This window comes from Erpetoichthys calabaricus, chromosome 16 (genome assembly GCF_900747795.2).
Source record: "Erpetoichthys calabaricus chromosome 16, fErpCal1.3, whole genome shotgun sequence".
NCBI lineage: Eukaryota > Metazoa > Chordata > Cladistia > Polypteriformes > Polypteridae > Erpetoichthys > Erpetoichthys calabaricus.
In genome coordinates, this window is record NC_041409.2 from 58,650,035 (window position 1) to 58,675,736 (window position 25,702).

General features: G+C 35.9%; 1 protein-coding gene across 3 annotated transcripts; it reads left to right on the forward strand.

The window, feature by feature from the left end:
- The first annotated feature begins 1,804 nt into the window (after positions 1 to 1,804).
- Positions 1,805 to 24,082, forward strand: snapc1b (small nuclear RNA activating complex, polypeptide 1b). Of its 3 annotated transcripts, none has more exons than XM_028821972.2 (11): positions 1,805 to 1,913; positions 3,180 to 3,367; positions 6,098 to 6,257; positions 10,350 to 10,490; positions 11,211 to 11,315; positions 15,974 to 16,132; positions 18,135 to 18,215; positions 18,839 to 18,901; positions 19,011 to 19,143; positions 20,352 to 20,438; positions 23,381 to 24,082. In XM_028821972.2, the coding sequence occupies exons 2-11, from the start codon at positions 3,234 to 3,236 to the stop codon at positions 23,416 to 23,418; spliced, it is 1,101 nt and encodes a 366-aa protein (XP_028677805.1). In that variant the 5' UTR covers positions 1,805 to 1,913; positions 3,180 to 3,233; the 3' UTR covers positions 23,419 to 24,082. The 3 variants fall into 3 exon arrangements, with proteins under 3 accessions (XP_028677805.1, XP_028677806.1, XP_051775927.1); XM_028821973.2 differs by lacking the exon at positions 1,805 to 1,913 and adding an exon at positions 2,002 to 2,132; XM_051919967.1 differs by lacking the exon at positions 1,805 to 1,913 and adding an exon at positions 2,002 to 2,132 and having other exon boundaries at positions 23,384 to 24,082.
- Positions 24,083 to 25,702: the final 1,620 nt, after the last annotated feature.

The following is a 25,702-nucleotide window of genomic DNA, read 5'->3' on the forward strand; positions in this document are numbered from 1 at the left end:
CAATGGACCCAAAGGACAATACACTGTACAGGAAAGTCAGCTTCTGGAGAGAACCTGTATTTCAATATCACTACCTGTCTCTCTTTTTGTGGACATGTTTTGAAACGACCCTTTCGTTTCTTATACCTGCCTACCACCTCAGTTTTCACAGTCACCGTCCAGTTGTGCAAGGTCCTGAACAGGTTCTGAAAATGGCTTGAGATTTCCAATTCTGGGGTTGATGCCTGGGAACAGAGTGCATGCTTTACTTGCGCCTAGAAGGCTCACCTTAGCTCTACTTCAGCTCAAGAAGGACTAACTCATCCGAACTACAGGTATACTACAAATGCTCCAACAGCAAACAGGACATGCATTATATTGGCCTCATTATCAAATTACTGTAGTATATTTATTAGCTCTCTTTTTAAAATATCCATCCATTATCCAACCCGCTATATCCTAACTACAGGGTCACGAGGGTCTGATGGAGCCAATCCCAGCCAACACAGGGCACAAGGCAGGAAACAAACCCCGGGCAGGGTGCCAGCCTACTGCAGGGCGCACACACACACACACACCAAGCACACACACTAGGGACAATTTAGGACACAGTCTTTGGACTGTGGGAGAAAACTCACGCAGACACGGGGAGAATATGCAAACTCCACGGAAATCTCTTAACTGCGGGGCAGCAGCGCTACCACTGCGCCACCGTGCCGCCCTTTTTAAAATATATTATTTAAAAATAAATATTGGTTTAAATGAGGTTTTGCAGTTATTTAACTCCTGTAATATGCTCATCCCCTGACTGCTTGTGACTTATTGAGAATTACATTCACTTTCTCCCGATTGCCCACGTAGATGACTGTTTTCCTAACACAATGCCCCTTTTAATCTTTTGTAGTTTCACACCCAGTGCTGCCAAATTAGCTGTATTAAAGAGTATGCTCTTCGTTATGAGTGCATGCGTATGCTATCGATCTTATACTAGCCTTAACTGCTGTAACTGCTATGTAGTACTTTATCTAAAGATTATTCTTATAGCCTAATTTTTCCTCACTAAGGAAAAGTGCATATTCTTATTAGTCCTTAGGAAGCTTGTTTTTTGCTGTCTTGAAGTCTCTTACCGCTTGCGATCTTCCGCGCCAATTCACTTTTCAGGATTCATGTGAAAAAAATAAATGCATAAACAGTTCAGGGGAATATTGGCCTGGAAGAAAGATACAGTACAGTAGACATCGGTGACAGGGTTAGGGTTTTTTTTATTGTAATATTTTTGCCTTGCGTCCGGTTTAATTGCAAACAGTATATATTGTGGTGCGATGCTGTTTGAAAGGAGAATAAAAGGTTATGCGTTATAACGGCACCTGCTCTCGCGTTATTAATGAACCCTGGATAATGTAATGAACTTTCAGTGCTATTAGGGAGCCCTACTACGCCTCAACCGATCAGCTCAGTGCGCTACGGATCATGTGACGTGTAACCTACAGTGCAAGGAAAGCCATTGACCCGTGAGTGCGTGATACTGTCGTGTACCACTTTTTTGTCAGCGTTTTTAACATCTTAAAGCAGACATGTAATTAAACACATAATTAAAAATGTAATATGTTTGGCTAATCTGATTAGAAAATGAAATTGACGTATTTTATTATTTCACTGTTTAAAATATTTTTTCTTATCAATAATACACTGAACCTGTCAGATGTTACCTGCCTCGATATTGGAGTGAACGCCTTAAAAATCGGGGACTTTTATTCAGGCTGAACAGAAGTGGGCGTTGCCATTTTTCTGTTGTTTACTGTTGTTTATCGGACGTGACGAAGGAATCACGTAAAATGCGTCTCGCGCTCTGTGTGTGTCACACGCCACTGCCCGATCTGCACCACAAACCTTTTCAACGCGATGGATAGTGACTTCCACAGCCCAGCTGGATTGTAGGTCTTTTGTCACTTCGTTTACTTGAGTTGAGTCAGATGAACTTCTACCACAATCGCCGATCTTAACCACAGTGCAAGCTGGCTTATCAGATGACGTATAATATAAAGCGACAATCTAGCGGTAACGGAATCTCTGGAGGTTTCTTGCTAGGTTGTCGCTTGGAAATATCTCTAATAATTTTAGGGGATGAGTAAAACTTCTTTTAAATTAGTCAGGTACAAGATACATAAAATTTGCTTTATGTTTGGAGAATACGTATTTGTTGAAGTTTCCAGAAAATAAATAAACGTAAAGGTAATGAGTGTAGTAGAGTTGCGGGTACAAAAGAAAGGAGCGGGTTTGTTGACCGAAGAAACCCTAAAAATGTATGTATGTATGTATGAGTTGTATGTATACAACTACCGACACAGCATCGCGTGTAGCTTTAAGAAATTAACAAGGAGGTAAACAGTACAATGCTAATAAAAACGGATTTTCCCGGGCTTGATGTTTTAAAATAAATTAAGCTAACGCTGAAAAAGATGAAATGTATAAACTCAGTTTAGTAAGGTGCTGTGAAAGGAAGTGTTTACAAAAAGGCTGCTTATGTTGTTTTTCTTTACTACGTCCAGGGTCGTTTGCTTTTTACAAATTTAGTATAGCATCTTGTTCGGAAAATCGCATTGTGCCCATGGTAAAAATGAATTATTTCTCGTAAATGTATTTCAGTTCACGTTGAGTCCACATTAGAGTAATGCAGTTTATACAAAAATACGTATCCGTTATGTTCCTAATCATAATAAATGTAGTTCAGCTATTTGCGCTCAAGTGTTACTCAAAACAGCTTCGATGGTATAGTTCGATTAAATCAGCATAATTTAGCGGACCCGAAACCTTTCCTTGTTAAATAAGGAGTAACTGTTAGTTCGATAGTAAGACATGTCTATGTGAATGTTTCTTATTGACTTCGAGTAAAAATAAATTGAATGAGTGTACCCTGTGATGGCTGACTGACGTTAAGTATAAGAATGATTCCTTCATTCTGCTTGATATTTCTCAGATAAGCTTTCAGCTTCTTGTGACAAGGTAATGTATGGTGAAAAGCAGGTTCAAATAATGGATGGATAAAATGTGTAGGGTGTTTACTCAGACCTGAACCTTTTTATGCTGTTTTGGAGCTTACACAAGTACAAGATCTCAGGTCTTTTAAGACTTCACAAAGTGAAGCCTTATTTCATCTTCTTTTTCTCAAATATCTAATGCACTATATGTTTAATTTCCAGATAATTTTTGAATCTGTGAGTTTGGCATGGAAGTAAAAGTAAAATAAAACGAACATGGATGTAAACCTAGAACATGCATTGAAGAATGACTGCAAAACCTTGCTTAGCAGATTCCAGCAAACGGAATCTGTCCGATATGAAGAATTTTCAACCGTCTGGAGAGACATGAAGTTTTCCACTATATTCTAGTAGGTTTATTTTTAAATCTTTAATGGTTATGCATATTGTCCTAACCAGGTCCCTTATTTATCAAGTGTCTTACAATTACTCGTAGGAATTGCAGAAAAAAATCTGTTTAGGATAAGAATTTTTCATATTTCAGATTAGGACATGAGAAGAATTTACAAAGTGCCCTAATCTCAGTCTCGGCAAGGAGCAGGTGGCCACTTTTGAGAATGAATGCCGTCATGATTACTTATGGTGGTTTTCTGGTACTAATGCTGAGGATTTACTATAATAATAATCAGGAAGAAGAAGGAAAGTGAAAGTTAGGATATTGCAATAAGCTGTATATAATTGTTGCCACTTTACAACATAATGAATAATATTACAATGAACAATGAGATGGAAACACCCCGAGACACCCTCCCCCCAAAAGAATATGAGTTAACCCTGATAAAGGGCTTTTTTTTTTTTTTTTTAAACAATGAATTATGAACCCCCAGACTTTCAGTTCGATTACCGTCCCACTGTCCTGGTCATGATAAATGGCTCATAAAGTAAACTAGTCCTAGCTGTTCCTGCTCAGTTACTGAAGTTGCTTTCACTTCTTCCATAGTCGCGTGCTTTGCCTCTCTCCATGATTCCCCCATTATCTTCTAAGAGGCTTTATCCAATGCCCCGACAACCTCATCCTGCCTTCTTGAACTTTCCCAGTTTGTAAGGTGGAAAGGAAATGTTTCAAGGGTTCATGGAACGCAGAGCTTGGCCTACCTGTGTGACCTTTCATTGTCAATCACCCATCTGGCATTGCCTATCTCCAGCGTAATATGCTGGCTATACAATACAGATTGCATTCATGACCACCTTTGTTCTAGTACAGTGATACTGCTTGCAATTGACATATGCTTGCTCATCCACACTTCGGGTAGTAATCTTTGTGTGCCAGTTTGCATGAATGCAGTTTGCTTTAACATTAGTTCTGCACCATTCCACGTGAGATATTTAAATCTGGGAAATTACCTCATAAGCATTCCTACATATTGGTGAAATCTGGAGTAGTTTCCTAAATTTGGAAAATGAATAAATGCTTTTACGCCTTTTTACCAAAAGTAGTAATAATTTGCACAACTCTTTAAGAATTTTGAGTGAGTTAACACTGTATTCCTACACTGAGACACTTGATAAATAAGGTTGCAAGCCTGGTTGCTGCCTTGCACAGAATGCTGTCAGTGTAGGCTTTGGGCCCAGCAATTTTCAGTTAGTAAAAACCTGTATAGGAAATGGATGGGTGGAGGTTTATGTGTGGTTCAAATAGTGCCAGATAATTTTTGGAAAAAAAATATATAGTTAAAATTAGAACATTAGAATAATTTTGATGAACAGGCCATGCAGCTCAGCAAAGCTCGCCAATCCTATCCACCTAATTCATAGTACTTAGTTAAGTTTTGTGATTTAATTTTGTTTTCCCTTTTTGTACCAGCTGTATTCCAACACTGTCTTGCTTGTTAATAACTAATTAAAACAAGGCTAATTAATGCATTCATTAAACAATACTTTCACAATGTTGTAACTTATTTTAAGAAAGCTAATTTCATGCATAATTTGGACTTGAATTGCTTCCAATTTTTTTCCCCCACAATATCACAAATATTTAAAACATATACTCACATTAACATTTCATCAAAACATATACTTGTAAAGGTAATCTGCAGAATGTTTTCAATAACTTTTTGGTCTTTATTATGGACAAAGTTATTTGAGAAATTGTAAACTTTCAAAAGTGGTATAAAGAAGATAGCTTCAGATGAGGTCAGTTAGGATTTCTTAGTTTTTACTGATTTTTATCAAGCAGTTTGTTTAGCATTCAGTGATTACATCTTTCACAGACTGCCCCTTCACAAGGCTTGTTACAAAAAAAAAATAAAGCATCAACATAACACAGGTAAATACATATTGAATTACAGGGAAATTAACACTAGCCAGAGCCTTAAATAGTAACAACGATCTCTGTGCGTGTAGGGCCAAATTTGACAAGAGAACTGATGAACTGACGCAGTGCAGAGTTAAGAAGCAAACAAAATAGTTTGTATTCCAGTGTAATTTGAGCATTATTACTGTTCGAGACAAATGGACTGGGCATAGCTTCAGGTGGGAGGAACTACAAGGTTGAATGAATATAAACTGACCTTTGTGTAACAACATTTTAGCAAAGTAAAAGAAGGGTGATGTCAAGAAACCAGGAAAGATGCAGTCTTTGGTGATGGAATTAGTAGCTCTACAAGGCTGTAGCAGAGTTTAGAAGATTTGCTATCTAATTTATTTTATAACATACAATTTTTTAAAGTTTAAATGCTTTTAGATTGTAATGCTTTAGTAAATACATGTAATTTTTCTTTAAGTAAAGATTGAACTTCTGCTTTCAAGAGAACCTTTTTCAATTTTATCACAGGGTTTGAAATGTTCTAATAATTTGTGGAACTCCAGAAGTCATTTCTCTCCCAGGTGCCTTTTGTATTTCTTACAGTCAATTTCTGATGGCGTTAGTTGCCAGTGTAATCCTTGGACAAATTTGGACGTTGCCCTAGTATCAGTTATCAAACTGCTTTCTTTGTAAATGGGTAAGGAATGGTAAATGACACTCAGAAATGAGTGTGCAGTGTAAAGGAAGCTTTTGTGATATTGCTACCTTTTCCCTCTGTGCTCCTTGAAATAATTATTTTGAAAAATGTAATTGTTTCATTTCTTATTGTTTTTAGTGGAAAACTGCAACCAACTGAGATGCGATGCTTTACCAAAGAAGTGCTTTCAATTGCCACCTATTACTTCTTTCCACCTTACAGTTTTCAAATCAGAGTTGGTGGACTGTATTTATTGTATGGACTTTATCACTCTCAACTCTGTGACCCAAAGGAAAAGGTATGGAGTGGATCAAAATCTTTGTTGTATACTGTCTTAAGTAGGTCTTCTTTACCATAACCGCTTTCAGAGACACTGCATGACCATTAGTTAAAAAAACTGGAAATGTATACAGGTGGCTAAGTATATTAATACAATTTTTCTTGCAACCTTGTGTGGGAGTACATAGGTTTTTAAATTTATGTTCATAACATTTCTGTTCCTACATTAATTAGTGTTAATTGTTAATCTTACATTTTTGACAGATGTTTAAGGCCATAATCTATTTACAGCAATAACATGGTTTCAGTGGTCCTTAGATTATTTTGTAATTTTTGTGTGTTACCTGTGTAGCAAACTGGCTTAATTGTAAATAAACAGCTAGCAATATATTTAGCACTTTCTAACAGAAACATGTCATCTGAGTTAGCTGGAAGTGGTAATGATTACTGGGTGAACTCAGAAAGTGGCAGTTATAATAGCAGAGGAAGCTGAAGATATCTTAGCTTTAAATGCAGATATGTACTTCATGTGTGCATATCAGCAGGTATGAGAACAGTTTAATTTGTGGCTTCTACTACTGCACAAAAAAAAATTGTTTAAAATGTTTCTTGTTTTTGGTATCCCTATAAAAAAGCATGTTCAAAAGCATGAGTAAAACAGTCAATAGGTGTGGGCAGTATGGCCAAAAATCCATATCTAGATATAAGTAATTCATTCAAATAATTTTGTTACATATTGGTATAGTGTATTCACATATTATATTCAGTCTGAAATGTGTTTTTAAGATAACAAATGTACTGACTGATGAATTGTACACTGTGGTGTGCCTCTTCTCTATCGAAGTGCTTGTTAATGCTCTGCCACTCAAATAGATTCAGTAGCAGGTGTTCACCACTTGATCGGATAAAATCACAGGCCTTTTACTCAGTCACTCACGTACCTACTTACACTACTGCTGCAGCTTCCTAGCAAACTCTGCACAAGACATGGCTTCTCCATACCACACCTTCCTGTTTGCATCAACTCCTTAATCAAGTTGAATCACACATCACTGTGGGTAATATACTTAAAGGGATAGGGTCACTACTTGTACACAGATAACATATAAGGTCAGATACTAAGGTGTTACCTTTCATGAACTTTTAGACTGTCGGAAACAATAAATGTGATTTTCTTTTTCCATAACCAGATTTGCACATTGTGTGTTGTACATTTACTTGGTAAAATAGTTTTTAAGAAATAATGCCAAGAATATTGTCCACAATGCTAGCTCCTCAAAGTATGTAGTGCTTTGTTGTAATGCACATGTAGAAGTCATTATAGAAAGCACTGTCTGCCATTTATCACTGCTCTACTAGAAATCCCTAATAATCCCTGAGTTGTTAAAATATCTTGGATTTTTATTCAGGGCTGTTCCTATCTATTGAAGGATTATTGGATAGTTGGGCAAAGAATATTCATGTCCATCTCTGAATGGCCACAATTAAACTCTTTTCTGCAAAATTTAGTTTAATACCATATGAAGCATCAACACACCTTCTAGTATAACTTAGCCTAGGATACTTTTGTTACAATTACCGGTGAGCTTGGTGATATGTTATTTTTTTTTTTAATTGTCTTGTTTATTATCATCAGTGGCAAATTCAGTCTTTTCTGTTGTCTTTCTATTTTGTGTACCCATGATTGCCCTTGAAGTAGCTGACACTTTGAACTAGTTATTAGTATTAATCCTGACTTTACAATGGGTTCTCAGATCAGATTTAACGTATTTAGCCCATAGTTAATCTTTATATTCCATCAAAGTCACAGACAATGATGATCATGATGTATCAATTGATGCAAGTTGTATGTATTTTAATGCATCTCTTTTTAAAGACTAGACATTCATTTTGTATTTATATATTTTGCATGACAGACAGTCTGTTTCATTAACTTTTAACTTAACCTTTGCAACATAAATTGAATTAAACATGTAATGTTTTATTCTTATTTTGCTTATAAAAAGTCTGTTGCCTTTTGTAATTGGAGTGTACTCTTTCTTATATTTATTTTCACATAGTAAGATGTCTTCAGCTAGTCATTTATACATTGAGCCATTATGGTCCACATGCATTGCTACAGTTTTTTTGTGATCTTACATTTTTCTGCAACATTTTCATAGTGTAGATTTTAAGGTTCTCACTGAACATGTGCAATCGGTTCATTCAGCCTGTTAATCCACCAGAAGTTTTATATGCATATTAATTTAAATCTTGTATTCATGGTAGTTTGGGTATACCTTTCTCGTCATTATCTCCGTTTTTCTTTATAATTATTACCTCAATACATTTTAAATGCTAGAGACGATATAATGTTTTATTTGCGTATACTTTGAAGTAGAGAGTATAAGCTGTCACTACATGAACATTTTCCATCCACAGAAGGGAATCAGGCTTAGAAATGTAAAATAAGTTCATTAGCATTAATTTGTTTGATTTAGATTATATAGTTAGATTAGGTAACCAAAACCTAAAATGGTAACATGGTGCCTACACTGATCATAGTATTTCGTATACCAACGTGCATGTCATTATCGTAATTATCTACTATGGCTCAAATTAACAGGTGAGTTTGTAGGGGAATGATTCAAAGTATGTGGCCCTAGTTATTGAAGATATTTGTGCATCCATCACTTTGTCTGGTTTTTGATCCTTTTATTTCTGTGGGGAGCTGGAGTCCATTCTGGAGTTGCCAACTAACCTACAACTTTGATAAAATTCCTTCTTGTAAATAAACTATTGCAATATTCAGATCAATATTGTTTTATTGTAAAAGTATATGCAATCAGAAAACAAACTGGTAGCATGCACATGTCTCTGACACAGTGGCAGTTTTTTCTTTTTTGTTTCCCCCCCCAAATTAATTCTTTAAGACACTGCTATATATGCATAGCAATGTGTAAAAACCAATGCATAGTAGTAATTACTGTTTGGAATATTCTTTTTTTTTTCCCCTTGTAGACTGTATTTTTTTTAAGAATCCATTTAGTTAATGTCCTCAGTTCATGTGACTTTTAGAGAAGTAGAAATGTGGTCGGAAGTGGGATGAAGCTTTTAGTGGGAGCAGGAAAATGTGGACAGAAATTGAATGGGCTTTTTCAGGAGTATGTGGGATTGGACTGAAAAATGTGTAAAGTTCAGTTTAATGGGAATCATACCCAACTACCTGAAACTATGGGGTATCAACATCTAACACTCTGCGACTTGAAGAAAAAAAACAAAGTGTACCAATCATGTTCTAAAGAACAACAATTGTAGATTTTATTCAAATAGTAAAACATTCTTATTTTATTAGCCATATCTTTGATTTAAGAGTGCATAGCTAGATCAAATATGTTGCTTGTAGAAAGAAACCTTCCTAAATACAAGAGCTGTCTCACCACAGTACTCTTCGTGCATATACCTGACAGCTGGTCCACATCTCTTGAAGTTTCAAAAACAAACATTTGTTTCACCTTATGCGTTCAATGCAATTTAAAGGTTGCAATCAATTATATCCTGTAATTCAAGTAAAGTTCTTCAGACAGAAGGAACATATCTCAGAAAATAAAAAAGAAAGATGGAATCCCCAGTCAACAGCCAAATCCAATATTGCATTCATGGTAAGGTGTTTTTTTTAAAAAAGTAAAAAAATAACAGAGTAGCTGTTTGACATTGAAAAATAATCATGCTGTTGTATGTTGAATATGTAATGGAGTATACTTTATGTGCTGCATCTTATGTCCGCTCTCAAGATTATACCAAATTGTTCATGTTTTGAAAATATGGGCACTTCCTGGTTAAAACTCCTTGCAATTTTCTAGTTGTTCTTGTATGAAAAATCATTTGAAAAAAAAAAAAATCTAAGAAAAGTACAATTATTAAAGAAAAGAAGGTACTGCATATAATAATACTGCAGTATTTGTAACCAACATGAAGTAACCCACTTCACACTGCTAAATAGTGATAAGTAGAAATTAATTATTTAAAAAAGCAGTGATACCTTGTTTACATGTGTGCTTTGTATAATATTTTTAAATTTCACAGCTTAAGCAATCATCTCAGTGTTGCATATATGTGTTTTTTCTTTCAGATACGCATTGCCCTCAAAGACTGGGAAGAAGTGGTTAAGTTCCAGCATGATATTGTTAATGCTCAGCACTATGACACGGCTTATGTCCTGAAGAAGATGTTTTCTGCCAAAGCATTTTATTTCACCGCGATGCCTAGGCTTGTATGTTTATTTTGTGTGTCTGTGTGATTTTTGGGAAAAATCGGGTACCATATCTCATGAACCTGAAAATTCAACAAAGATGACTTAATACACTTCCATCCATTTACTGTCTTAAATTTTAAGTATGTTACTGATAAAGGCACCTGACAGTTTTATATGTAGTTAAATCAATGCACTTCTATTATTATTATTAAAATAAAACCAATCCCCTGAATTAAGTGTTAAAAAGATTTATGTGAGTTTAGATGTTTTGCACTTTTACTTATTTTTCAAAAAGTGAGACTGTTGGCTTACTTTATAAAATATTTTTTTTTGTCAAAGAGGTTAGTAAAGAAAGTAATTATTCAGACTTGTATTAATTACATTGAATTGTTGCATAAAGCTAATGTTGACGTTGTTGCACAGTTGTTTCCCCTGCTACTTCACACACCATACATTCTGTGTTTGTATCCTATGCCTGGACATTGTATGTGTTTGTGGTCTGTAATGGACTGGCACCCTGTCTCAATGCTTCTATGATAGGCTGCAGCCCACTGAAACCCTAATTTGGATTAAATATGAATGCAGGAATGTAAACAAATATGTAAGGATTTGTTCTAGCAAGGTAGCATCTTGACAGCACTTGCAAAGTTTGTCTTCATTATTATAAACTAGTCTTTTATGTATGTTTTGTGTTGAGACTTATTCTTGACAGACTTTTTTGTATTATCTGATACGTAGTTGTACTACAGAACAAAGCAGAAAGTAAACAAGCATGCAGTGTGTGAGGATTTCCGAGAGAGGACATGGAAAATAAATTCACTTGTTACAGAAGATAGCTTAGAGGTAAGTGCTATGGAAATAAAAGGTCACCAGATAATTGTATGAGTTATTCCTTTATTTTGTTAATTGTGAAGAACTTGCTTTAACTTATTTTATCATAAAGATATTGAGTGACACTTTACCATATTTTTTTATGATTGCTACTTAGCTGTCAATTTGGCCTTTATTTAAAATGGATTTCTATTGTTTACTGCAATATATGTATGTTTCTTACATTCATATGATTAAAACCCATGTTTACACCAATATAAATTAAATAAAGCACAAAGAAATTTGTGCTTCAGGGATTTTCTCCAAAACACTGTATTTTACAGTATATAACCAAGACAAATTATAATGCAAAATCTTGGAGTCAATTTCCTTTTGTGTCCCCAGCCTGTCAGCTATTATTGTACCAGGTTTAAATGTCATATCCCATAGCATTGCAAAGTTATACTTTTTGGAAGCATTTTGTCCCCTTTTAGAAGTATTTAGTCTATTGCACATAAACAATCTCTCAAAACAAGTACTGCAGTTGGCATTTATATTTTTTTATTTTTGAGAAATACACTCACACAAAGAAACACACAAACTACTGTATGTATAAGTCTGAAGCAGCAAGTAAAAAGTTTAAGTATGCAGATATAATTATGTACTTATCCGGACATTTATTTTGAAAACTGTTTTTCATGCCAGTCCTTGAAACAAATTCTGTTTCTCACTAGACACAACAAAACCTTACATTATGTACAATAGATTGGAGATTTTGTTGTACAATTCACAGAACTTCTACTTCCTGTTGCAGGTGCAGTGTGTCTTCTTTTTTTATATATATTTATTTTTTTGTTGCTTTTTTTTCTCCTTGCATTCATGTCTGTAATATGATAACATTAGGATTTGATCATTGAACCGATGATGGGTGAACTGTAAAAGTGCATGCTGTGTCACTGTTGTGCTAAGCAGTACTCTCAAATCAAGAATAGCATTGATTCTGTTAGCAAACAAGTCGTTCTCGCAGTCAAAACTCTGGCTTAGGGTCTTCATACTCTGTATCAGTAGAATCCTGTTTTTTTTTTTTTTGTTTTTTTTTTTTTTGGAAGAAGATGACATTTCCCTGGTACAAACTTCAAGTCCTATTCCACATCAACCAGACAACCTGCACCAAGTCTCACAGAAGCTTGTGTAGTATCTATCTATCTATCTATCTATAACAATGCATAAAGTTACATAAAGATGGGCTGTCACATAAGTAATATTTTTCCTGACTTTTGTGCACAGTAGTACAAGTGACCTATCAGAGACAACTATACATCATTGAAAAGTTCTTAAACTCAGCTGTTTAATTGTAATGAGTCTTTCACTGTATATGGCGTGACACAGGTGGGATTTTTCATAAAAGCAGATTCACTCACCTGTGATGCAGTGCTAGCCTTGTCAAATACATGTGCAAATCGCATATTTTACTAATGAAAGAGAGCTGACAACATTTAAACTTTTCATTCATTTAAAATAAGGTACCACTCAGTATATAAATATACCATTATTGGTTTTGATTGAGTTTTGAGTTTATTGCAACATGTACAAACAACTGATATATGACAATGTCCTGCCAGCAGGACACCTCATAGCTGCAAGTAGGAGACACTGTTAATCACATTGAAATCATTGTTCAGTCCAGATCTTTAAGTTACTGCTCCTCTGTAGTGGTTCTACATCTACCAAAGCTCTAGCACACAAAATGTATCCAGGGCCTCCATGCTGCTGTTCTCCATACATGCATTCATCACAAATTAAAATGATCTTTGACCCATTCGTCCACCATTTTGTTTTTGAAAAATACTCGCTTTGTCTAGAGAAAGATTCAGCAGTGACACAGTAGTGAAAGTGTTCAAGTTTTTCTTGCTCAATTTCATTATATCACCTGAATTTCATGTCTCTTTCATTTTGTCATTGGTGCTACTGGTACAGCATCAAACTCTTTGTTTAAGCAAATTGGGTAAGATGTTGGATATCAGCATTCAAATATTAGGTAGTACAAACGAATGGTTGCTGTCGATTGCTGATGCTCGGATGTTAGGGCTGTACATGTACATTATAGACATGAAAGTCTCAAGAGAAAGAATGTATGTTATTAATGAGCTGATCAGCATAGCTTTTTAAACTGTTCAGAGCAATGTTAGTGCACCATCATCTGGGGCCTCATGTGTAAACGGTGCGTACGCACAGAAATGTTGTGTACGGACGTTTCCACGCTCAAATCGTGATGTATAAAACCTAAACTTGGCGTAAAGCCACGCACATTTCCACGGGACCTCATACCCTGGCATACGCAATTTCTCCGCCTGGTTTTGCAGACTGGCGGCACCCAGCGTCAAATCAGGGCTACTGTTCCTGTGTGATCACCCTTTGTTTCTTAGATCCACATTCCTGACGCGGCTTTATAAATACACTGAAACTAACTTCATATTGTTTTAGTGTAATGCATCTGATTGTAATTAACCTGCAGCAATATAATGGTCCAGGGAATAGCCATAGTATTCCAAATACCATAACTGCTTTAGCGTTGTTACTCTCCCTGCATCTTCTTCTTGTTTCAGCTGCTCCCGTTAAGGGTTGCCACAGCAGATCATTTTTTTCCATATTACTCTCACTGCACCACTCGGAATTTTTGTATCACTGTATCTGAGTGGGGAATCACAGCAGCAGCTGATTGGAAAGAGAATTATCGGTATACAGCATGAAGCAGACGCTGCCTGAGCCATGGCAAAACGCTTCAGAGACTTTCCTGTATGGACTTTGCGGTTTAGTAAAACGTTTCATCCAAAGAACTATAAATGCACTCAATTAGTCCATCAAGTGCTCCTTGTAGAACTGTTTGTACTTATAAGTACAATTACCTCACTGTAAACTTGCACTACAGTTATAATATTGCACAACCTGCGCACCTTTATAAAGCGCGTATTTACATATGATGACAATATCATTTTTAAGATGCAATGCAGCAAAATATGTTGATTATATTATACAGATAAAACTTTAACTTCATTTAAATAATCTGTATTGTTATTAATTAAACATGTGAAGACACGGTGCCACAGCGCTAGCTAGTTCAGGGATTGTTCCTGCATTGCGTTGTATTCTTGCTGGTGCTGACGCGACACTGGAAGGATAGACGGATAGAATAATTAAACTTGTACTACGAAGATATTTCAATGTTCCTTAAAAGTTTTGAAGAATCGGCGTTCTAAGCTTACAGATGGCTTCACGTCTATTACAGAGCTGATTGTGTGGCGATTGGGTATTTGGAGAAAGAAAAGTAAGGACAGGAATTGGAGGTTAGTACGTTTGAAAAAGACAGTACTTCTGTAATAAATTATTTCATCGAAGGTCGCGCATGGCGCAGCAAGCCTCTTGCGTGAGATATGAACAATCACTGCGCCACTGTGTTCCCATATTTAATAACATACTTTCATTCCTATCATCATGAAAAAGATATCACGTTTACATCTCAGTATTTTAATTTTTCAGAGAGCTGTAATATCACGAATGTAATGGATTATGTGTCCTGTCGGAGAAAAAGAAAGCCAGTTTAAGAAGCAGGTAGTGATTCACACACGCAGAGCACATAGAAGATCGAATACAGAACAAAGCATTTAACATGCCACTTTGGTTACAATGGGATTTGAGAAACTAGTAAAATAAACGATTTTAAGATGTTTATGATGTTCTACTTTAATGGCAAAATAAACTACGTGATTAAAGTGGAAATTTCGAGATTAAAGTTGACATTTCGTGCTTTTTTCCCACTGTGTGCCTATTTTTTTTTGTCTGTACCCTAATAAGCTTTCATATGACACTCAGACGGTGGGCTACGACTCGCCTTTTCACGGCGACTTTGATATGTGATTTCTTTTTTATTTCGGGCACTGTGCAACTTTGTGAACTTGAGCTTTCGAGTTTCTCTGTCACTCGATCAACTTCATTTTGTTGATTTATACCACTGTTTAAACCAACAAATAGTACGTTTTTCCTTTGCCTCCACTTGGTATTCGCTGAAATTCTTATATTTTCCCCCGTGCTTTTAATAATAATAATAATAATTCATTACTTTTATGTAGCACTTTTCTCAGTACTCAAAGCGCTATACTCACAGGGAGGAACCGGGAAGCGAACCCACAATTTTCCACAGTCTCCTTACTGCAAAGAAGCAGCACGATTTCCCATTGTCTTTTCACAGAAGGCTATTTATATTGATTTGCATTTTCAAAGAGGCGTAATTCTGGGAGGAGTTGGGGCGGGACAGAAGGCGCGTGCACGTGCGTTACTTTTCACACTGATCGGGATTTATGTAGTGGAAGGACGTGAAAGTTTGTGTGCGCACAGATTCCTGCATCTGGATTTTTCTGTGCGTACGTACATTCCCGCTTTTACATGAGGCCCCTGGTGATCAGCTGATTCTAGTGTTGATTATCTTGTTTGTGTTGTTTATGGCAAAGGACTTATCTCAGTTTAAGAACAAAAAAAACAACAACAATTGTGTCTAATAGTGTTAGACACGATTTTAATTTCAAGTTTTGGCAATCAAGCATTGTCCAGTCCATCATTTGCAGAAATAAACCAGTGTCTCCTGTATTGATATATACATTAAAACATGAACTTGTATGTGATTTGTTTTTCCTTAGGAAATTCTTAATGTACATGAGCATTACCAGAAGATGAAGTGCGCCATCTCTAGAGATAAAACGCAGCCTGACAGAATCCTCCGTCTCCTCACTGAAGATTTTCCACAGGAGCTTCAGAATACCATTTCCTCATTCAACAGATGGCTAGACGAACAGAAGGTGATAAGACTATATATGTAGCCTGTGCTTCAAATTGATATCTTTTAATGATAAGAACAACAGTGATCTTTGCTATTAAATCTGTATATTTTTTCCCATCATCTGTCAGTACTGTATCAGTGACTTGTGTCTAGCCCATTGTTGGAGCTGAAATCTGATATTTAACATGCTTGGCCATTCTGGTTTACCCATTTCTCTACTTGTCACATAACTTAATAGTCTGAATTGCTTTTATCATTCCAGTATAATAAATAATAATAATTCATTACATTTATATAGCGCTTTTAGCCTTTCTCAAAACCTTAAATCTATATAGGAAGGATCTATACTGAAACTCATTTTTAGTATCATTACATAGTGCAATTTTTGTTAGCCTATTTAAAATAGCTGTTGTCTAGCAGTGGGCACCTAAGAATATTCAGAAGATGTACTTTGTAGCTGCAACTCTCAAGTGTGCATTTACTATACTTATTTGAATCTGAGATGTCATTAATTTGACCATATAAAAAGGCCATTTTCAAACCTAACATTATCAATCTTAAGGTTATATTCACTATGCAGCAAATTCACCTGCGATATCTTCTCACTGTCCTTTTCATGTAGTATCACCTGTTTTACTTTTTAAAGTTACAGTTGGCAGGATTTTAATTTTTCAGTCAGATGATGATATTTTCATAAGTCAGTTGTATTTATACTACATTTTATGAATGATGGCATAGGCAGCTTGACAAAAGTAAAATAGGAAACTGACACACAAAGAAAATTGTTGGTACTGGAGGAAACCCTGTTTTATTTACTTTGATGTTGGGGAAAAAAGTAATTTGAAAATGTGAATTGTTTTGATACCACAGTCATGCCTTTCTCCATTGTTGAAGATGTTGTACTTTTCCGGGAAGCTTTTAAACCTTAGGAGTAGAAGATGTGGGGCTGCAGGCAGAGTCTAGAGAGGATTCGTTGTTCTTCTGCAAGATTAATATCTAAAGGTAGAAGAGGAAAGCTGGAATGAGACATTGTAACATCTAATTGTTTCCCCTGTGCACCTGACAAATCAGTCCCTATTAAAGACCCATTATATCCATGTGGTTGTGGCAGATATGCAAGTAAGAGTGTCATTGTGTTGTGCACATATGACAATAAACGTGAACATATGCACACAAATACATTACTTCAAAAACTCATTAAAATGTCTGGTTTATTTATAAAGTGCAGTGTGTAGTTTAGGCACTGCTGTTGAGTCTATTTCTGTTTTAGAGCTTATGTTAAATACAGGCTGAACCACATGTTATTCTATACTAGGCCCATCTTAACCAGGGTTTTTCTTTTTTTTTTGTGTTTATCCTTTTCCCCCATTTTGAATACCTGTTTATCCAAGATACAGTTGTAGTTATGAAAAAGAATTTTTTGCAGTAACCAGTGAAATGCAGGAAACTGCCACTTCGACCCTTTACAAAAGGGACTCTACAATAATATACTATGCTATACCATTTAATGACAGTGAAAGTTGTTTTTTTTTTATTTTTTATTGCTTATAATACCTATTTGATTTTTATTGCTGTTGGGTATGTTTTGCAATCTAAAGTCACTTTATCCTGCATCTATGTAAGGAAAGGACAGGCTGATCAATACATGTATAGATTAGTGGTGGTTTGTTGTTTACTAAACAATGTATTTGAAAATTTACTTCAGTATTTGTTGTATACTGTTTTCTAATTTTTATAATAGTTATAGTATTAAGAAAGCACTGGTTTAGTTTCCTTCTGCTCTGCCGTATTCTACCATATGGAAAATGTCCATTAGTAGTATTTTTGCAAAAATATCTTGTGCAACAACTTCACTAAGACAGTTAGTCCCCAGTCACCACCTTGCTCCTTCCTTTAAATTGTGCAGGGATAAGAAGTTGTTATTCTGGCAGATTACTTAAACTTCTTAACATTATAACCCTGTCCATGTAAAAAGCTATTTTCTGAACTAATAGAAGTTTAATATTTTTGTTTTCCAATAGAAAAAATCAACAGAAAAGAGACCCAGAGAAAAACAACAAGAAGATGATGGTGAATGTGAAGATATGTCTCGTGAGACTGAGGTATAGTTATTTGTTTGCTGCACATTTCTCTGATCGCTGCTTAATTTTCCATGTTGATTTTCCTGAATGTAGTCTTAACACAACTGTAAACAAGACAAAAAGAAGAGTAAAGAAAATATGCCATCTGTTGTATCATTACTGTACAATGTATTACCCTGAACATTTTTACTTCATTCTGATGGCTTCTGATGTAATAATTTTAAGCATTATTACCTTAATAATATAAATTATCGGTTTTCTTTGTGTGTGTGTGAGAGAGAGAGAGAGAGAGAGAGAGAGAGAGTGCCATTTTAAGAAAAAATACAGTATATCTGCCTGGAAATAATTAAAATCCTTTATTCATTTTTTTTTCTATTGAACCAATAATTGATTATTTTAGAGGCTTGTTTGATAGTTTCTGTTTGTCATTTACAGTAAATTCCATATACTAATTGTATACATCCCTCCCTGGACATTCTGAAAATTTTCTTTTGAGCACCAAAGATTTCTTCATTAACTGTGTGCCGTGCTTGAATTAAAAATAAATAATACAGATGTCCACTTGAACCGCATAATAATAATAATAATAATAACTGTCGTCTCCTTTGTATCTAAGTGTAACTTTTTTTCCCCTCTCACTAAAGGCATCTGCACGAGCACGTATGTTAGCAAACATTAAATCCAGATCTTTCAGTAATGTGGCTGAGGTATGTTTACTCTGTAATTTTATGTTCTAATATATATAATATAATCATATTTAGCTTAAGGGATGTCTTTATGTTGTTTTGTTTATTAGTTTTTCTTCTTTCCCACCAGGCCTCCAAATCACGAAGACATCGACAGGCAGAACTAGGGTCATCAGAATCAGGCTCGGACCATGGAGTGCAACGAAAGAGCAGTACGAAAAGGAAGAGTTTAGCATGCAGAACAAAACTAGCTCAAAAGAAATGTAAATACAAATATTTTAAGTATTTGCAAAATTGTTGCATTGAATGTTGGAAAATTGCACAGTTGGGAAGTGTTAATATTCAGGTGGTTTATTGTTCATTAGGATTACTGACATTTAAAAAAAAAAACAAAAAAAAAAAACATAAATATATAATATTCTCAAAAGCATGTAATACAACAATTACAGCAGAAAAGACTTTCCTAAAAGGACTGGGCACAAGGCAAATACCCTTTAGGGCCCTCCTTCACACACCCATACTTAACCTCACTAAGAGTCACTTTGGAATTTTTTGTTAACCTATCCTACATGCCGTTGGGAAAAACATCCAAAATGTATATGTAAAATGTTTAAGGCACACGATTTGGACCCAGGGCACTGGATCCATGATTTTGTGCCTGAACCACTCCCTTACCACCAGCACATATGCTAAAATTGGAGAAAATGGCAATGACTTGAATATACATTAGATTTGTATGAGTTTTATGTATTTTAGTTACTGATGTTAATTTGCAGTAAGGAGACTGTGGAAGGTTGTGGGTTCGCTTCCCGGTTCCTCCCTGTGTGGATAGCGCTTTGAGTACTGAGAAAAGCGCTATATAAATGTAATGAATTATTATTATTATTATTATTAAAAGTTGTTCTCAGTAGTTGAAATGTAAAGTCTGTCTGCACTCTTTTCAGTGATCTATGATATAGATTTTCTATGTATAGTTTAGTTAATTACACATGAGTTAATTACACATTTACCTGTAGTATTTAAAGAATGCTTAATTTGTTTGTATTTCTATATTTTAGCACTGTAATCAGAAAATTAATATGTTAATGAGGGTATAAATATTTCACATAGATTACGTAATAGATGCCTAAAGAAATATTTATTCATATCTCACCCATGTAGCCATTTACTGTTTCAATTTATATAGTCTATTTTTTCTTTCTTTAATTAAACGTGCAGCTTTCCCTAAACTTTAATTTTATTAATTGATAAAAATGTGCTTATTAGTTATGAGAACCCTGTAACTGATAGTGTGTTATGAAATTGGGGGGGAGAAAAAAAAATGTTTCCTGTGAAGACAGAATATTGCTGCTATGGTCTGGATATTTGTTCCTTAATTTGAGAAACCCCATGAGTATCAGCAAATTGCTTTTTTAACTGCAGTCTGATGCTCGATCTTTCCACTGATGTGTCTCTTGGTGGTTATTTACAGCTGGTGTGAAGCAGGAGGTTGGTATGGAAACTGCTGGTCAGCGTTTTAGCATGCCTGTGATATCAGAGGAGAGTGATGAGGAGAGAGGTAACGTATGTTGTGATTCTATGTCAAGTACACATTGTGAAGTTGGCAGTAAAAGCCAGTTTTTAATACAGCAGCAGATTCTTCTGTCAGTGAACTCTTTCCATAGAACAGTTTGGTTTACTGTACAGTGCATCCGGAAAGTATTCACAGTGCATCACTTTTTCCACATTTTGTTATGTTACAGCCTTATTCCACAATGGATTAAATTCATTTTTTTCCACAGAATTCTACACACAACACCCCATAAAGACAACGTGAAAAAAGTTTACTTGAGGTTTTTGCAAATTTATTAAAAATAAAAAAACTGAGAAATCCCATGTACAGAAGTATTCACAGCCTTTGCTCAATACTTTGCCAATGCACCTTTGGCAGCAATTACAGCCTCAAGTCTTTTTGAATATGATGCCATAAGCTTGGCATACCTATCCTTGGCCAGTTTCGCCCATTCCTGTTTGCAGCACCTCTCAAGCTCCATCGGGTTGGATGGGAAGCGTCGGTGCACAGCCATTTTAAGATCTCTCCAGAGATGTTCAATCAGATTCAAGTCTGGGCTCTGGCTGGGCCACTCAAGGACATTCACAGAGTTGTCCTGAAGCCACTCCTTTGATATCTTGGCTGTGTGCTTAGGGTCATTGTCCTGCTGAAAGATGAACCGTTGCCCCAGTCTGAGGTCAGGAGCGCTCTGGAGCAGGTTTTCATCCAGGATGTCTCAGTACATTGCTGCAGTCATCTTTCCCTTTATCCTGACTAGTCTCCCAGTCCCTGCCGCTGAAAAACATTCCCACAGCATGATGCTGCCACCACCATGCTTCACTGTAGGGATGGTATTGGCCTGGTGATGAGCGGTGCCTGGTTTCCTCCAAACGTGACGCCTGGCATTCACACCAAAGAGTTCAATCTTTGTCTCATCAGACCAGAGAATTTTCTTTGTCATGGTCTGAGAGTCCTTCAGGTGCCTTTTGGCAAACTCCAGGCGGGCTGCCATGTGCCTTTTACTAAGGAGTGGCTTCCGTCTGGCCACTCTACCATGCAGGCCTGATTGGTGGGTTGCTGCAGAGATGGTTGTCCTTCTGGAAGGATATCCTCTCTCCACAGAGGACCTCTGGAGCTCTGACAAAGTGACCATCGGGTTCTTGGTCACCTCCCTGACTAAGGCCCTTCTCCCCCGATCGCTCAGTTTAGATGGCCGGCCAGCTCTAGGAAGAGTCCTGGTGGTTTCGAACTTCTTCCACTTACGGATGATGGAGGCCACTGTGCTCATTGGGACCTTCAAAGTGGCAGAAATTTTTCTGTAACCTTCCCCAGATTTGTGCCTTGAGACAATCCTGTCTCGGAGGTCTACAGACAATTCTTTTGACTTCATGCTTGGTTTGTGCTCTGACATGAACTGTCAACTGTGGGACCTTATATAGACAGGTGTGTGCCTTTCCAAATCATGTCCAATCAACTGAATTTACCACAGGTGGACTCCAATTAAGCTGCAGAAACATCTCAAGGATGATCAGGGGAAACAGGATGCACCTGAGCTCAATTTTGAGCTTCATGGCAAAGGCTGTGAATACTTATGTACATGTGCTTTCTCAATTTTTTTATTTTTTAATAAATTTGCAAAAACCTCAAGTAAACTTTTTTCACATTGTCATTATGGGGTGTTGTGTGTAGAATTCTGAGGGGAAAAAATTAATTTAATCCATTTTGGAATAAGGCTATATAACATAACAAAATGTGGAAAAAGTGATGCACTGTGAATACTTTCCGGATGCACTGTATCTGCACTCATTTTGTCTGAAGTTGCCTCTTACATTAACATTGTGAAGTTTGATCCAAAGATGTCCTATGATAGAAATGTTTAATTAAATTGGGTGTGGGTGTTTGTGCGAGTGTTTATCAGTCAGTTCTCTTGCCAGAAGTAATGCAGATGACTTCATTTCAGTCTTTTGATAGCAGTTATCTTTGAATTGTACATGACTCTAGAACTCATTGTACTGTTTTTAACATCATCTTTTGTGACTGGTGAAAAGTCTGAAAATCAGGCTTGCTTACTTACTTGAAAATATGCTAAGATTAATTATGTTTATTAACATGAGCAGAACAATGGAGCAATGGTTAGCTCTGCTGCTTCACAGCTCCAGATTTCTTTTTGAAATCATTATACAGCTTACAGGTTTTAATGAGTACATGAACTTCCTTTAATAACCCAAAAATGTGGAAGTTAGGCTGATTGGAGATTTCTACCTGACCCTTAGTGAGTAAATACTAGTGCTTTCAGCCCAAAGCTGCTATTATAAGTACTATAGTCTGTACAGGAATAAGAATTAAACAACCATGTCCTGGAAAACCAACCATGCTTGAAGTGTTTAAAATAAATAAATAAAATAACTTTTTAATTTTTTTTTTTCAAGTCACATAAGCTCTTGGATGAATATCACCTCTGCTTTTAAAACAAATGCTTCAGCTTTGCACAGTATGGAGCACATTCATCACGTCATAATCTTATTGTTTATCACATAATTTTTCATTTGCAGATTTATTTTGTTTTAAGTAAACTTTTAATTTGGATAAGTAATTTGTTAATTTAGCATGTTTTGCAGATGCTTTATGGCAACCAGTAATGCAACCAAATAATTGATTACATCTTGCCTGAAGAAGGGGCCTGAGTTGCCTTGAAAGCTTGCATATTGTAATCTTTTTAGTTAGCCAATAAAAGGTGTCATTTTGCTTGACTTCTCACTACATCCATGATGGCTAACACGGTACAACACCTTAGTACTACTGGAAACCACGAATGTAATTTGAAACAAAACAAGATCTTTACATTAATAGCTGTTAATATTTTTTTTTATATTACATTTCATCAACCATTATATCCAATATCTTAAAGTTAAACATTGTACAGTTAATCTGCAATATTTATTTACCTGTTTTCTTTTTCTTGCTTTTAGCAGTTAACAGGCCCCCAAAAAAGAAGAGGCTTTCTTGAAAGCACTACAAAGAAAGGAGAGCTCTTTAAACCTTACAGAACATTACTAGAGCTACATTTTATTGGTTAATATTTTGCATTGTAAGCAGTTTGTATTAACAGAGTGCCATAATTGTACATGTTTTTTCTTCTGATGCATTTCCAAGTATCATATTTTGTACATTTTCCAAAATTATGTATTCATTGTTAATGTTTATTTGTTAGTCATTTTTTTTACTGACATTTGTGTTCCTTGAGTAAAAAAAAAAAAAAGTCAAATATTAAATTTCTACAGAAATGGTAAAAAGTGTTCATCCTTAACATTAAGGAAATAAGAGCACTGGCAAAAATAATTCAAATATGCTGAAGTGGATAATGTGTTAGACATGTAGAAGACTTGGTTTGGGTAATAGCAGAGTAAAACAATCCCTACAACACACAAAGAGGTACTGTGCACAAAATTATTAACTGTACAGTATATTCTATTAATAAATACTATAAATGATATGTTAAACACCAGTGTTATAATAATAATACATTTCATGGCTGGTTCCAATAATTGTATTTGTACAGTATTTTCCTGCAATTTCTAATATTTTATCAAGTGTTATACAGTAATGTTTTTCTGTGACACTGTACATTATCAGAACTTCCTTTATGTCTGCAAATAAACAGATTACACACATTCCAAATTTTCCAATTACTTTACTAGAGTATCTTCAAAAGAAGTCTGTGGGCTGATGACCTACTCACTGGCCAGACTCCCCGTACACTGCTCTTTCACAGATTTCTATAGTACAAAAACGTGTAGTCATGGAAAGTGATTACTCTAAGTTTGACATATATGTGCACGTACCCTGTGATGAACAGGCATACTTTGCAGCATTACTTTGTCTTATATCTAGTGTAAATGAGGTAGTCCACAGCTCTATACTGCAGAACATAAGTAAACAGAATAATTCTATCATTTACTTAAAAGTTGCAAATGCTTTTAAAGTGCATCAGATCAGCAGATGCAGGTCAAACAATAGAAACTGTGCGCATCATTTATCAAAACTTAGGAAAGAGAATTAAAATAATGGTGCTTTAGACCAGGGGTAGGCAACGTCGGTCCTGGAGTGCCACAGTATGTGCAGGTTTTTGTTCCAACCCAGTTCCTTAACGAGAACTCAATTATTGCTGATGAAGCACATATTGCTTAAGTGACATTTTAATGCTTCATTTTAGTGGTCTCGCTTGTTAAGGTTCTCCAACCATAATTGCTTATTTCAATCTTAAACTGCTGCATTCAGTGTTTTAATTGCTCCTTATTAGCAATAAGATGTAAAACAGGGGTAGGCAATGTCGGTCCTGGTGAGCCGCAGTGGCTACAGGTTTTCATTCAACCCAATTGCTTAATTAGAAACCAATCATTGCCAATCTCAGACCTTATTTAATTTTATGGCTTGTTAGTCTGTGCAATGTAAGGCTTTTATATCGTAGATTTTTTTCCTTTCCAAAGATATCATCCAAATGATTTGAAGCCTAAAACAGATCATTTTCAGTCTGTCACATTTTTCTATTAAGTGTTTTATTAAATCAAACCGTGCGTGATGAACACACACAGATGTAATTGGAAAAAAGCTAGCTGGAGAATTGCTGTCTGCTTTGTCTTTTACATCTTATTGCTAATAAGGAGCAATTAAAACACTGAATGCAGCAGTTTAAGATTGAAATAAGCAATTAAGGTTGGAGAACCTTAACAAGCGAGACCACTAAAATGAAGCATTAAAATGTCACTTAAGCAATATGTGCTTCATCAGCAATAATTGAGTTCTCGTTAAGGAACTGGGTTGGAACAAAAACCTGCACATACTGTGGCACTCCAGGACCGACGTTGCCTACCCCTGCTTTAGACAGTACACAGTGAGGGGCATAATTGTCACCACAAGGTGGTGCTATAAAATTAACAATCGTCACATAAACACAAGGTGTTTATTATCGTAACTTAGGTTGAATGCGCTGTGCCAACCCAAGTGTCATACTGTCCTTTTTTCCAGGCCACGTGAATTGCACTTCATATCATTTCTTCTGTATTACACACAGACTGTTGTTAGGACTAGGGCACTACCCGTACTATCCCAGCCTCCGTCTCAGTATATGGTGCAGACCGAGTTGCTCAATCTGCGTATTCTCCAGTTATTACATACTGTATATATATATATATATATATATCCTGTGCCAAATCAAATCAGTATGCCGTAGTCACTTAGGCTCTCATTGCTTAAAGGTGTCATCCGGTCATGGGATCCTTTTCTTGATTCCC